The 16,378-nt window shown below is 37.8% G+C and overlaps 1 protein-coding gene across 2 annotated transcripts in view; it reads left to right on the top strand.

Moving 5' to 3' along the window:
• Ctnna2 (catenin alpha 2) overlaps positions 1–16,378 on the top strand; it is a 1,122,097-nt gene that overhangs the window by 129,781 nt on the left and 975,938 nt on the right. For both annotated transcript variants that reach the window (XM_036182154.1, XM_036182155.1), the window contains exon 2: positions 7,701–7,807. In XM_036182154.1, the coding sequence (XP_036038047.1) occupies positions 7,706–7,807 (102 nt within the window). In that variant the 5' untranslated portion in view covers positions 7,701–7,705. The remainder of the gene's footprint in view (positions 1–7,700; positions 7,808–16,378) is intronic.

Genomic DNA, 16,378 nt, shown 5'->3' on the forward strand with positions numbered 1-16,378 from the left:
GCTGATACCTGCAAGGAATGATTCATATTATTAACCTATTGGACACTTGAAAACAGACCCTGGAGCAGTTGACTTCAAGATGGATTTTTCTGGTTAGGACTCCAATCCGTGAAAACAAGGCATTTGACCCCAATGCTGACAGGAATCTCTTTTCCTTCTGTCTTTGAGTTATTCTTAAGCTTTACTATTCTATTGTTAATGACAAAGAACTGCTGATGAAAGCCTCTTCTTACCACTATAGATATTCCATGTTTATCAAGAATATTACCAGATGGGCTATGTGATCACCATTTATGGATATACAATTTGATACTTGTTAAGAAGAAAATCATCCCAGAAGTCAAATGGATTGCTTGATGCTTTTTCTTGGGCTTCTATAATTCTAATATAGGAAGGAAGGTACAGCCTTGTCATCTTGATTCTTGCTTTTTAAACATTCCAGAGCTTTATGTTCACTGTATATGCTATTGTTTTACCTACAGAAATGTTTAAGCAAACATATATATTGAGCATATTGTTCACAGTCATATGGTGCTGGGACTCTGTCCCCCAACATCTTGATATATGGTTTTGAATATATATTTTCCTATTCCTTTGGTGATGAAAATACATTATATTTTGGGAAATGGTTACTATTAATAAAAATAAGTAATCTTCCTAGAAATATTGGTATGCATCCTATCCCTTAAGGTGTTTAATAGTGACCTTATGAAATACACACAATTGTGATTTTTACTTGAGGAATCTGGGGCTAAGGAAAGACTAATGATTGGACATTATTCCCAAGCTGAATCAATGCCAGGCATTAATTCAAAAATTCTATGTGACATCATTGTGTTAGCATGCTGCTGCATAACCACCCATGACAAAGTCTTGCTGATTTGTAATGTGTAAAAATGAGTATGGTCTATCTCACTACAATGGTTTTCCTGAGGTTGCCTGTTCAGGGTTGCTGTAGCTAAGCATGGCAGCTTGGCTGGAAGCACGACTTCCCTGGTCCTTGTTTCTTGACTGTCATGGCAGAATGCACTAGAGAGAGCAATGAGGGATATCCAGCTAGGAAATTACTGTAGACAGTTGGCTGTGAAGGGCTGACAATGTCAGTTCTACACGGGGAACCTGGGGTGGGAGGAAGAACCAACTTTTGAGAATTTTTTTCTGACTTTCACACAGGCAGTATGGCAGGCATGTGCGTACAATCCCACACAGAGCAATAATAATAAATAACATAAAAATTAAAAACGCAACCCCAACATCCAATCTACATTAAAAGACACTGAGTTTTATGATTACCTATCAGATGATCAATCATGGCTGTCAACATGATGCACCTGGGGAGAAGGAATCTCACCTGAAGAATTGCCACCATGAGTCTTGACTGTTGCTGTGTCTATGGGGCATTTTCTTGGTTTCTAATTGATGTAGGAGGGCTCCACTCATTTTAGGTATTTTTACTCATAGAGGAGTAGACCTGGCTTATATAAGAAGGGTAGCTGACTTTGAGTCTGGATGCCAGCCAGCAAGCAGCCTTCCTCTGTGGTTTCTCCTTTAGGCTTTTGGCTTGAGTTCCTGACTTGGCAGCCTTTGATGATGGACTATAACCTGTAAGCTCACATAAAATATCTTCTTCAAAAAACGCCTTTTGTCAGATGTTTTTCACAGCAGCAGAAAAACAAAACCAGGACAGATACATTATAAATATTGAATGACCCAGTAGGATGATGTCCTCAGCAGGAGTCAGCCATATTAAATGTGTCATGGACCAGGTGCCCAGCTGTCAATTCCCATGTACTAACTATACTAATTTTTTACAGGCATACCCAACCCATGGCCTCCAGGTCCCATTTGCCCTGCATAAAGATGCTCAACACTAAGTTATAAACTTACTAACTTATGGAAACATGATTTTTTATGTCAAATTTGATTACTTCATTATGCATTTCTACAATGGGTACTTTATAGATAATACAACGTCAAAAGGGTGGGTGTGTCTGCTTAATTCTTCTTTTCCATGTTCTGTGCCCATTAGAACTCTAGGGGCAGAGATCAATTGGTGAACCTAGAAGACTATGGGCATGATCATCAAACTATAATTTTTTAATGGTTTCGTGGCATTTCAACTGGCCATACATTCTCTTTTCAAGTGTTTCAATACAAGGAGAGTAGATATTGTATAAAGCAATGGTACTCATAATAACAAGGCAGACATGTTTATTGTAGAAATTGCATATTGCCAGGGTTACAGCAGTATTAAAGATGAAGAAAATTCTTACCTTTATCAGAGGCTCAGTGGTTGGCTCTGCTAGGTTCACTTCAGAGCTAGCCCAGTGGAATCTCAAATAGTAACAATCTGGACCCAACTCCTTGGTAGCTGTATGTTTTACTCTGTCTCCACAGTCCTGTAGGTGCTTTTAAAATATCACTCAGAGGCTTAATATTAATTATAAACTGTCTGGCCTATGGCTCAGGCTTATTACTAGCTAGTTATTACATCTTAAATTAACCCATTTCTGCTGGGCAGTGGTGGTGCACACCTTTAATCCCAGCACTCAGGAGGCAGAGCCAGGCAGATATATGTGAGTTTGAGGCCAGCCTAGGCTAACAAGTGAGTTCCAGGAAAGGCTCAAAGCTTCACAGAGAAACCCTGTCTCAAAACAAACAAACAAACAAACAAAAATTAACCCATTTCTATTAATCTATTTATCTTCACATGACTGATGGCTTACCAGTACTTTTACATCTTGTTTCTTGGGAGGCTTGTTGGCATCTCTCTGACTCTGCCCTCTTCTCCCTGTACCTCTGCTTGGATTTCCCACCTGAATATTATCTGCCTTCTTATAGGCCAAGGAAGCTTTTTTTTCCCTTTATTAACCAATGGTAATAAAACATATTTGTAGCATAGAGAAAGACATCCCATAGCACAGATCTACCTCTACTTCCAAATGTGGTCATACAGGAAGTGGTGGGAAGATTGTGATGTACAGGTGGGTTTCCTCCTTTTTGATTTTTAACTTTATAGCAAACTGTGCAAGCATCTTGGCAGTGCTGAAGATATTCTGCAGAGACACTCTTACCTGTCCCTTTGTCTACCAGACTAAGAGATAGTGTGCCCCATGAAACTGGAATTTCTCCAGGACTTTCCTGTTGGGAGAGGCAATAAGATGAAACCTGGTACCAGACAGAGCTGGAGCTTGCCTTCTACAAGAGATTTCACACAGAGTTGACAACTTGTCAAAAGAGCTTGCAGACGAGATTAGAGTCCAAACAATGCTGATGGGCAGAACCACATTTTGACCGTAACTATTTAGGAGTGCAAACTTCTTGTCCCCGTTATAGAACCTAACTCTTTTAAAATAATCACTCAGATAGCAGACCACAGATGGACCTGAGGTAGAGGCCGCTTTGTTCTCCACCGCCTTACCCTGGTTTCAGCACATTGAGTACATTTCCCTTTTATGTGTTTTCTACAATGCTTGTGTTTAATTTGCCCTTTGAGGACAGGTGGTTGCTCCCAGCTTGATAGGACAGCCAAAAACAGGCTTCAACTCTAACCACTCCAGTAATGACAGCATGCTTGAGAAAAGCATCATTACAGTTCCCTTCTAATGATTTCATAACATGTAAACTTTTCTCATTTTTTTGTGACTGAATATGATCTGTGTGGCTAAGAAATAGTTGAGGTTTACCCCTAAGGGACATTGAATGATTTGACAAGCAACTCTTCTTTTATGTTAGTCCTGCGACCTTCAGGACTGGGCTGTGACTAACTCTGCTTCTCAGCTCATAGAAAGCTTAGAGTACTGCTAAAGAGCATTTCTCTTTTTTTATTTGAAGCCAGATCAGTGGCTCTGAGGTGACTATGCCAGCATTTTTGGTTCTCAAACCAGTAGGGTTTTTTGTTTGTTTGTTTGTTTGCTTTTCTGTGTGTTACTTTATAAAATTCTATATTGGAACACTCCTGAAGGACTCTGTGTGCCTTTATCTGCCAACTTATATAACTAGTACGCCCATCTTACAAAGAAAATCCTTTATCTAATTTGTGTTGGTCAGGGGGTATATATGTGAGGGTGCAGACACATGTTCATATGTTTGTACACATACATGCATGTGGAGGCTAGGGAACAGCTTTGCTGACATTTATCTCAGGTACTGCATATTCCATTTATTTTTTTAAAGTTTTATGCTATTTTTATAGGAATGTGTGTGTAGATGCATTAGTTTATCTGTACTATGCATGTACAAGAGCCCCAAAATGCTAGAGGGCCTCAGATTCCCTAGAACAGGAGTTATAGGCTGTTGTAAAATGCCTGTTGTAGGTGCTGGGAAATGAATTCCAGTCCTCTGCAAGATGAGTAAAACACTTAATATCTGAACATTTCTCTGCCTTTACCACACACCTTGTTTATTTTTTGAGGCAGGGTCTCTTACTTTTACCTAGAGCTGGTCAATGGAGCTAGGTTGTCTGACCAGCAATTCCCTAGTATCTACCTACCTCCACCCCACCAGCTCTGAGATAAACTCAAGTCATTATGCCTGACTTTTTAGATGGCTGCTGGGTATCAAACTTAAGTCCTCATGGTTAACATTTTGATGGCTGAGCACTTACCCCAGCCTCTCTCCTGAGTCTTTCATGGTTACTTCAGCATCATATAAAAGTGACTTCAACACCACTCATCTGACTTTCTCACATGACTTAGTCATCACTGTTATGTCATTAAGTGTCCTATCAGAATTTGAAAAACAGTTCTCAGGCTAGTTCTTCAGGTGTTGGACTTGGTGCTAACTGCTGAATTAAAATCACTTATGATATTTTAAGGAGACCCTTGTGTCTCTAAATCTGACAATCAGATTATGGAGATAATGAACCTCAAAGAAATGGGGATTTCCTCAGGAGTTTGATGACAGGAGAAGGAGAGTCACTACTCAGAGTCCTGGAAACGGTTTTCACACAGTGCTAACCAGTTGTCGCCCACCTTATAGAGTGAAGCTCAAGTTCAGGCAATGATGGACAAAGGTGGACAGGACCACTCCTTCACCTGGACTGCTTCGATGTGGATACCCATGGCTCTCTACTGACACTTTAGCCTCACTTCAGAATCCCTAGAATCGTAAAATGGACTTAAGAGGGTCACAGGCTCCCTTGATCAAGTCACTCCCCTTCCCCACCCTGCCTGCTGCTTTATGCTGTTAACTTGGGTGTTTGATTGGCTTCTTGAGGACAGATGGCTGAACTTGGCTTCTTGTGGCACAGGCTATGACACCAAGTTTGGTGGCAATATCAGTGCAACAAAAAGGTATCAAAACATATGCAGGAAGCTTCTGGCATCCTTACCACGCTACAGCAGGAGAAGTCCCATGCCCAGCCACAGAATTCCCTGCTTGTCAGCACAGCCTGTGGCAGTTGCTAGTGTGAATGGGGAAATTGTAAAGTGTCTGCACGTTTCTGAGCACCAGCAGCATTGGAGTGCCAGCTATTATTGTTGTAAAGGAACCCAGTTCTAAATCTGTGTACTTGGATAGCTATGCTCAGTTTATTTAGAACATGGCATTTGGAGAGAGATAAAATACCAGCACACTGCCTTTGCCTTTTCTTATTTTCTTGAGCAAATTGGTTGGGTCTTTTTGGTGAACAATTAGCTAGCTGTAGGATCTAGGAAGGAGGGCTGCTGCAGAAGTACTTCATCATGGTGCCTATTGTGGGAGAGCTTCTTTGCATTGTTAATTTGAGTAGAAATAATCATCTGTATTGATTTATGAGGATGGAATTGAGTTGTGATGTTGATTCAAAAGAAGAAAGCAGCCATGAACAGTTTGATTTATGGTGGTATTGAGGCAAATAATTCAGATTCAGTTTCTACAATCTAAGGTTGCCTGTCTGGTGTTTAAATGTCAGAATATATTCAGCAATTTCTTGATGAGAAACACACCCTAGATGGAATGTATAATTTGATTTTTGAGGCCAGAGTCATATTTTGTGATCACCTATTGGAGACTGGAGAGGAGGCTACCTCTGACTCAGTTGTTCTTAAGTGAGAGTGGGTTGACTTAGAGATGAATAGACTTACCAGACACTCATTCTGTGGGGTAAATATATAACCATGATGATTACCATGATTCCAGAGGTAGCTGCTAAGTTTCAGTCATGAAAATTTATTGCATTTATAAGATACCTGTCCTATTTAAGTGATGGAAATTATTGCCCCAAAGTGTATGATATCCTAAGGTTTCAATTAAGAAGATAACAGCCAAGTAACCTGTTGCAATGCCTTGTGGTCATGTATCTGGTGATCATAACAACTATACTTTATTTACAGTTTTTATTTGTATGTCTCTACACTCTGGCTATAATGTTACTTTCTTGATTCTCCCAGTTCTGTTGGTACTCCTGACTTTTGTCACACCAACCCATAATTCTCTAACTTGGGTATCTTTAGTTTTAAAACAGAAGTTACTTGAGGTCAAGACCCTAGGCCTTTATCTTCAGATAGCAGATGAGAACATACTAAACACTAAATGAATGGAATGTTTCTGTGGTATCAGGGTCTCAAAATTTCTTGGATGTGGGTTCAAGAGGGACACTGAGACACATTGTTGTAGACAAAGAGTTTATTAGAAGAGTTATTCATATCATAGATAGACAGACATAGACATTAACCTGGCAGGGGCTCTGAAGAGAGTTGAAGGCCCAGCACCAGAGACAGACAGAATGGTAGGGGCTAGGAAGAAGGGAATCATATCCCATGAGGCAGAAGCATAGACCTTTACTTACAATTCTCTAAGGACAGAGGTGGTTTCAGAACAAGAGACTTAAAGAAACCAGGCTCTTTGATTCCCACACAGCAAGCAGGAAAAGGGTGAAAAAGTAGGATGTTTGACTACTACCCTTCCCTTTGATGGCCTCTCACATCCCCTGCTGTGGTGGTTAATCTTGTTTGTCACTGTGATACACCTGGGAGGAGGAAATCTTAATTGTAAACTTGTCCTTATCAGATAGACTCCTGGTCATGTCTCGGGGACATTTTCTTGATGTTTAGTTGATGTGACATAGTCTAACCCACTCTTGGTGTTGCTGTCCCTGGGGGTGATCCTGAGCTCTATAAGAAAGCTAGTGAAAAAACTAACCAAGAGCAAGCCAGTAAGCAATATTCCTTTGTGGTTTCTCTTTCAAGGCCCCATTTTGCATCCCTGTCTTGACTTCTTTTGATGACAGACTATAACATGTAAGATGAAGTAAATGCTTTTTATTTTTCCAAGTTGTCTTTGGTCATAGTGTTTAGTCATAGCAAGAGAAACTAGAACAACAGGTAAGGTATCCATTCCCTGGAAGCTTTTTAGCTAGAGACTCATAGATATGGCCTGAGTAGGCTACACGGTAGTATTTGTAAATGAAGGTCTGCTGCAGATATTGTAGTCTGAGCTGAATTCTGGTTTGAATTCCAACATTACATTCTCTAAAGGTCCCACCTGTAACATCCTGATGTATACTGGAATGCTAAGGAACGTTCTAAAATATCTCTGATCCAAGAATTTCACAACACACAGTACTGGCTCTGGTTTTCCCATCCTTAATTTTTCAGAGTTGGACCTAAAACAATCTTCAAATATCTTCTAGGTTTGGGTGATGTACTCCTTTTGAACATCATGGTCAAAGGCATATGTCCTTAAACATTCTTTCTAATGGATGCCATATATTCCTGCAGGGAGCATGACTTCAGCAACTTCACCTATCATTTTAAAATGGGATCCCAAGAGTTTGGAAATCCGAACACTCACAGTGGAAAGGCTGTTGGAGCCTCTTGTTACACAGGTAAGGGGCTTGGTACTATATATGTTTCTAGGGTCAATTCCATGATCCTATGAGGACTGTAGAAGCCTTTAAAGAGGATATATCATGCCATCATGCTGATTACTAAGTATGTATTATTTTTCCAGCTGTGGACTGTCTCATTGCCTTATATGATTTAAAGTAGCTTTTGGCAACTATTCATACAATGTTTTTAGGAAATAAAATTGTTGAGATAATTAAAGAGAGGTGCCTTGGTGAAGGGAACCCTCATTTGCAACACTGGATTCATTGTCTAAATGAGTCATTCCTCATTCACTTTCAGAAGCAAACTTCATCCTGTTAGAATGAGGGGGTTGCTCCATTTGGGGGTTGCTCCATTTCCACAACGTGACTGTCAAGAGCAGAGAATGTCATCAGGATTTTAAGTGTTGAGAATTAATGCACAGTGTCTCATGAATCACATCCTTTGTGATCTAAACCCTTAAGTTCCTGCAATATGAAAATGTGAACTTTTTATGATGCATTTGTAGAGATTCATTATGCCACATGAAGCTTGAGGCTATTTTTATTGGTTTGTGCTGGATGCTTTAACAAATTGCCATCAAGTTAATGGCTTCAAGCAACATAGATTTATTGTTTGATGGTTTTAGAGGTCAGAAATTTTAATGTCAAGGCACTGGCAGTGGAGCATTCTCATTGGATACTTGAGCAGAAAGTCATGTCTTTGCTTTTTTAAGCTTCTAGAAGCCTCTTGCCTTCTGTGGCCTCTTCTAATGTATTTGAGATCAACATTGAAGAATATGTGCATTTCTTTTCCTGGTCTCTGCTTTATTCATGTATACTCTCTGTGATCGAACCTCTTAGGACTCTTATGTTGAGCCTACTCAAATATACCAGAAAATGACTACATCTGCATATTCTTAACCTAATTGCATTTTAAAGTCCTTTTGCTATCTAATGTATTATACTTAGAGTTTCTGTGAATAGAAGATAGATGTTTTGAGAGGACTGGGACGTATCATTCACAATGACTTGTGGTAGTCTCTGTACCCTCCCCATGTGTGAAATATTTTCATTAAGTCCCCAAGTTACTGAAAGTCTCAACCATTATAGCTTCAACTGCATTTCAAAATCACACTTAATTCACTGCCTTTAAAACCTCCAATTTCTTGTAAGCCCTTTAGGGATAAGTCAAGCAAAGTTGTTCTACACCAGTGAGCAATGCATGGTCATCTGAAATGAATCGGTAGGAGAGAGAGACAATCTTAGTTACAGATATTCCAGTTCTAGAAATGAGGAAGTATAAGAATAAACTTTGCTATCCTCAAGGATAGAGCTTCCTCTGGGCAAGTCCTGTGAGCAACCCTCTGGGACTTGAGAATCTACCCCTTGAATTATTTATTTTTTCATGGAACACTGATGGTATCACTGTTGTGCATATGTGACCATAGTATCTACAGGTCAAATTTGAGGGGGTGCAGTAATCCCATTGAAGTCTGCCCTTTAAGTCCAAGCTTTTAACCATTTCAAGAAACTCTTAGTTTCTCATTTGAACCAGTGATGATTCATTCTGGTGAAGAATCTCCTCTAGAAAGTGTTTTTTCAATATCCCCATGTACAGGCATTGCCTCTGTTACAATAGCCAAGGGAACCCCATGTCACAGGACTAGGCTCTCTACAGCCCTCTTTACTGACTGAATACTCTAAAGTGTACAATCATATAAGGGACTAGCAAAAGGCCCTAAGGTCACAATAGACTGCCTCTCTTATTAAATGAAGACACTTATGGTTTGATAATGGAGTTGAAACATAATAACCCTTAAGGAATGAGGCTTATGAGGAGAAAGGCCCTTGTATCTCTGTTTGAGCCTCGAGTTGAGAAAATGTTTGAAAGAAACAATAATGCATTAAAAGCCTCTTAACAGGGCCTTAAAGTGGAAGGGAGGCTTACCATTAAAACCTCAAGAGGACCTTAAGTAAGAGGTCAGATATGGTGGCTCTTATCTTTTAATTCAAGAACTCAGAAGATAAGAGGCAGGCCTGATGTACATAGTGAGTTCCAGGTCACCCAGGGTATGTATTGAGACCTTGTCTCAAGACAAAACAAAAGAAAAGAATAACAAAAAAGGAAGGCTAGAACATTAGTTTAAAGTGAGAGCCTCAGAAAGACAGGGGATTACCATAAAAAGAATGAGGGCACCTTCAGTTTATAAAATCCTTCAACAAAGGATAACCTTTGTGGCAAAGATCATGGAGGATTCAGATATCAGTTAGAACCATAAATTTGGAGCTGAAAAGAAACAAAACAGTCTCTTAATCTAGCTGCCAGTCATGGGCTGGAGGCTGGGTGAGTATCACCCGATTTCTTCAGGCTGTGAGATCTCCCCTCTTAAAATGATCTTTTAGAGTGACTAGGATTTTAAAGAGGCAAGCAATGATTGTACATCCCCCAGAATGGTTTCCTGAAAGCAATTATTTTAATTTGGACATGTTTTGTAATCTTTGAAGGCTGAGAATTTTCCAAATTATCAATTTCCATTTCGTTTTTTAACCTTAGTAATTCTTACTTCTGTTTACCTCTTTCCTCTTCATGGCTTTCTTAGAAATATCTTCAGGTAAATATCTATGTTTTTCACTGTTCTAGTTTCCACACAATTGAGGAACAATTCAGCTGAAGTTTCTGTTACTGTCCAAAAAAACTTCCTTCCCAATACCATGTATGTTATTTTTTTTTCTGAGCCCCTTCTAATGTATTCTTTGACAATCATATTATGATAATTTGAGTCAGTCTCCAAGATTATAAATTTTGTCCTCAACATGTTCCTGGTATTCTGAGCTATCACCAGCAGGGGGATTAGGAGACATACTTAAAATACAAACAGACAAAACAAAACAACCTTAAAACTTTCAAGTAAGTAAGTCAATGTTTAAAATATTACATTCATTCATAGTATGTGGGTGTGTGGAGGTCAGAGGGCAACTTTTGAAAGTTAGTCCTCTCCTTCTACCTTCTGGGGCCTGAAGATATAACTCAGGTCATCTGGCTTGGTGGCAAGTATCTTTACCTGCAGACCCATCTCACTGGTCCTAGAAGGTTTGTTATTATTGTTTATTATTATTAATTATTATTGTGCATGTTCCTCGTGCTTCTTTCATCCATTGTCTTCCTTTAATTAATCTGAAGATTACAACAAAGTCCTGCTTTCCAAAGACAGGTTTTGCATTAGTTTGCGGGTGCTGCTTTCGTGATTTACTACTGTTACACTTTGTAGCATAAAGACTACAGATATATTACAGTTCTGAGATGAGGAGTCCTTATATCTGGGTGTTTGTAGGGCTGCATTTCCCAAGGATTCTCTATAATGGAGGCTCCAGGTCTTACATTTATTAGTGTGTGGAATTCATCTATTCTCTTTCTTTACCACTTCCCCCTTCATCTCCAGAGCCAGCCACGTAGCCCTCCAAATAACTCCCTCTGTCCTGAGTTCATAGGATCCCATGTCCTCAGCTGATCCTCAGTCTTGCATCTACTTTATGGGGTTCTGGTGAACATAGAGAGCCTTTGAGCATGCCCCAAGGTTCACTAACCATCTGCTGAGCTGTTTCCCATTATAATGGTAGAGAGCTTTATGTGTAATTGGTCGGATGTTTCATGTGTATTTTTAATTTGTTTATGAGTCCTGTCAGCTCTTTTGATAGTGTGCTGAGTCCCTCCCTATTCAGGTTTTGGTGTGAGAGTGAGAGTCTATCCATGAGATATTGGTCAGTGGGTGGCAGTAAGCACAAACCAAACAATGGTACATTTTTATAATCACTTGATAGAGTCATTTTGTCTTTTAAATATAAGTACAAATTTTGGCTTGCATTTTAATTTTTCAATTGTAAATTATTCTTTTCATTGTGTTTCATGAAAAGGTGCTTGTGGGTATTAGAATAAGGGAAGTTGATCTTTTGTAGGAGGTATGTGTAGAAGGGTTACTTTAGGAGACATCTGAAGAACAAGAGCAAACTAGTTTTATATGTTCCTCCATGAAAGCAGGTAAAGCCTGGGTACCTTCTCCTAACCTCTTAAATGTTCCCTTCATTCTATACATACCTGTAGTATTTAGCTTCTGTAATAAATGTAATGAACTACTAAAACATAGTACTTAAAAATTACCAAAATGGTGAATGAATGTAGTTTTCTCTTTTTCCTATGGTAGTAAAAACATGCATGTTCATCTTCATACTAGCTATAAAGCAATGATAGTTAAGTATGGAATAATCTGATATTGTACAGAAGTACAATTTTGTTGACTTTCAGTTTTTAAAATGTCCACCTTTGTATTTGGCTCTTGAACTTAGTTTATTTCAAAAACATCACAAGATAACACTTAAAACAGTGGTCATTAATATCATTTGATCCAACTATTTAAAGTTCTTCTGTTGAATAAAATAAGTTAATAAAACATTTTTTTTCCAGAAAAGATCACAATATGTTTGGAACTTAACACTGTTTGACTTCAGAGGATTTAGCTCTGCAACTAACCATAAAATCCATCAAATACCTCCAATATCTGCAAGCTTTAACTTGCATGCTATAGTGCTATTGTTATAAAAGTACTTTCATTCATGTTGTTTTTAATCTGGAATTTTTTTACATGTGTCATGTACAGAAGCACACAAAGCCCAGGAATGAACCCTTAGCAATCTAGATGATAGGACTGGAGGTTCTTGGAGTACTTAAGAAAGATAAAAGGGACATAAAATATTAGGTATAAATTTCATAACTGGAATTTAAAGAAAAATGTAGAACACAGAAAAAAATTGAACCACAGCACCAACTGTATCAAATACATGCACACAACTTCATGAATAAAATATTGTTCATAGCAAAATTGAATGCCCTGGGAACATGCTTTACCACCTCACACTGTCTCGGAAGCTTTGACAATGGTGAAACAAATAACAGCACAAAGTAGAAGTCAGTGTGTTCTGTGTCAATCCATTCACTATTATCAGAAGAACAACATTTGGAATTTACTATTGATAAATAATTAAATTTTCTAGTAATTTTTTGCCAAATATTAATTAAGATATATATGAAGGTTATATATTTGTCTGACAATGTTGAGATGGAAAGATTGTTTTTGGAGAAATTTTGCATAATTAAAATCATGAAATTAAAGATAAGAGAGAATTCACCTTGTGAACTGTTGTCATTGAAAAAGAGGCCTGAACTTTTTATAAATTGAAAGATTGGGGATTTTGAATAGACAACATTCTGTGACAATAAGTGCTATTAAGAATCAAAAATACTTTTTTGGTAACTATATGAGAAAAATCATATGTACATGTATATGCATATGTATACAATGTGTACATCAAAATTAGAGGACTCTTTTAGTTAATATTTAAAAAATTACAATATATAAGTTAATGCTAAAGACTTATCCTTCCCAGCAAGTATGTATATACCTATTAGTAGCTACATTTACTATAGTGTGTTAGTATTATATACATTTATTATTTTATTTTGTTTTGTTAATTGATATTTTTATTTCTGTATGTTATAATTCTGTGTGTGGGTATGTGAGTGCAGTGCTTGTGGAGGCCAGAAGAGAGCATCAGATGAGTTGATGCTGGAGTTACTGGCAGTTGTGAGCTGCCTGGTGTGGATGCTGAGAAGTGAAGTCAGATCCTCTGAAAGAGCAACAAGTACACTTCAGCAGTGATTCTCCTCTCCAAATCTCCGCATTATGTTTAAAAAGTTTTTTTTTTTTTTTTTAAAAAAAAAGCTTTGAGTATCGCCTTTAAAGAATTGGACAAACAATGAAGAGGAAAGAACTAAGAATAATATTGAGAGAGAGGAACGAAGGTAAGGAAGGAGAGAGATGACAGAAAACCAGTAGAACTTACCTGCAGAAGCCTGAACACCGGAGGAAAGGGTGTGGGTTAAGAAATATCACAGTTACCCAAAGGCATCCAGAAGCAGGTGGAATGCTAGGATAAGCCATGTAAACATGGGAAATCTGTTTAAAGATCGGCTGCTATCAAAAACGCATTAGAACAGATGGATGTTAGATGAATATTACTAGATGTTAAGGGACTGGTAATTTCAATACTGCTGAACTTTGCTGAGAGAAAATACATGAAGAATGCACTAGTTTTTGGAGAAACAACAAACTTAGTATTAAAAATGTGAGGAACTTTCAGAATTTTCTTAAAATAGAAAGATAATCACTATTCTGTCTCATTTCTAGGTTTATTTATAATATTATTCCCTAACTTCTATCATTACTTCAAAAGATGTTCAAACTTGAAGGTGAATATATTTGAAAAGAATATAAATGTATTATATAGAATATATGCAATATATATATTTATATGTGTGTACACATATGTATATATGTTTTTACTCATATTACATATATACATAATTATGTATATTGAGTTATTTAGTAACTATTAAAATATCAGCATATCAACAGATTGTGCTTTCAGATACTTAAAAAGAAGGATACACCTTCAGTCCCAGCGCTTTTGAAAACCAGATGCGGAAGGATCTCTCAGTTCAAGACCAGCCTGGTAAACAGAGCTACACAGTGAGATACTGATTCAAAATCTGAAGAAAATAAAACAATAAATTAAAAATAATTTTGTAATACATGTTGGAAATAAAGGACTTTATCAGATAAATTTTGGAATGATATAGATAAAAATCTTTTTGTTCTGTGATTTAATGTAAATAAGGTGAATCATGGTACAAAATTGTCAGGTGTATGACTAATATATAAAATTCATGCCTTTCATCTGTTTAAAGAAGATAAAATTTTGAAAAGAAAAATACTTTCTCCATAATTGAAAATAAAACTGTAGATTCAATCACTTTTAATATGAAATGCATGTTTGTTTTATTTAGCATTGTGTTATTGTTTTTACACTCTTGAGGCAGGGGCTATTCATGTCCAAGCTTTGAAGTCAGGGAGGCTTAATCACACCGGTGCCTTTAGCTCTCTTCAGACATCAAATGAAGAGAAGTTTATGTCTCATGAATAGTTGAAAGTATAAATGAGGCTGAGCTTTCGATTGAGCAGCAACTGTAAAAATGAATCACACTGTGCTGTGATGGTTAGTTTTGATTGTCAACCCTAGACAGCCAAGTCTCCCTCCCCTGGGAGGATAGCCCCAGAGCGTCTTTATCTACATCCGGTGGGACCTTGGCATGCCAGAGGTGGGGTGGTGGGAGATTGTCTTTTTTTTTTCCCTCTCTTTCTTTTTTTTTTTTGGTTTTTCGAGACAGGGTTTCTCTGTGTAGTTTTGCACCTTTCCTGGAACTCACTTTGTAGCCCAGGCTGGCCTCGAACTCACAAAGATCCTCCTGCCTCTGCCTCCCCAGTGCTGGGATTAAAGACATGCGCCACCACTGCCCAGCTATCTTTTCTTAATTGATGTGAGAAGACCCAATCTAAAGTCCATCTGCACCATTTCCCATTTTTGATTCTGGGCTGTATAAAAGAGGAGAGAGTAAGCTGTGGAGGTGTTTATTTCCCTCTGCCTGTCACTGTGGATGTGATGTCACTAGCTGGTTTCTGAGTGCTGACACCTTGATTTCTGTGCTGTGATGGACTTAGTATTGTGAGCTAAAATAAACCTTTTTTTCTTTTTTCCCCTAAGTTACCTTCCATCAGGGTGTTTTATCACAGTAATGGAAATAAAGCTAGGACATAGGTTTGCAGGAGCCCAGGTCTGCATTTCACTACTTCATAGTGGTAGCTTTCTACTATCTACCATGCATGATGCCTAATGTAGGCATTCATTTAGATGCCGTCAGCATTTTATCTTAATGCCTCTTTATTAAAAGAATAATTTGCTTATTACATTTAATCAAATATTATAAAAGCAGAAACTTCTAAAGTTGTTGAAAATTCAGCTTCCATCATCAGCAAGCTAATGAACCAAAGGTTATTCCAGAAGAATAGGATGGAATTTACTGGAATTTTGGTCTTCATTTCTTTATAGAAAAATTAATCTAAACCTATAGAAATAATACCGAGCACCAAATAAAATGACATCATTGGTGTTTAAAAAGTTTAATGAGTTGTTTTAGATTGTCCTCACAGGCAAGAAACCAAGCAGAAGTTCTCTTTGATTATTCTCCATGTCATTTTGAGGATTGTCCCCTGGGCCCTATTATGACATTATTCCCTGGGGAATTCTATAGTTAATTTGTTTTACTCATAATATTAATAAGTAGTTCAGAAGCTAAGTGATTATATTTACCATTTTCAAAATCTGTTTTATATTTTCAGAAAAAGTTCTTGATTTTTAACCATCTCCTGTAGTAATTTGTTCGTCAAAGGCACCATCCTTTAATGATACCCAACAGTGCTTACATCCCTTGGTTGTATTTACAATAAAAAAAGGGGGGGGGATTCATTTTCAAGACAGGACCTTATGAACCACACCCAATTCCAGGAGTAAAAGCATCAATAAGAAACTAAGTCCCTGAAAGAATCAAATCATCTCTTCCCTCTTCCTTTTTCCCCCTATACCATACTGTATCTTAACAGTTTTCACTATTTAATACTTCATGTACAAATTGACCAAAAC

Source organism: Onychomys torridus, chromosome 3 (genome assembly GCF_903995425.1).
Source record: "Onychomys torridus chromosome 3, mOncTor1.1, whole genome shotgun sequence".
Lineage (NCBI taxonomy): Eukaryota > Metazoa > Chordata > Mammalia > Rodentia > Cricetidae > Onychomys > Onychomys torridus.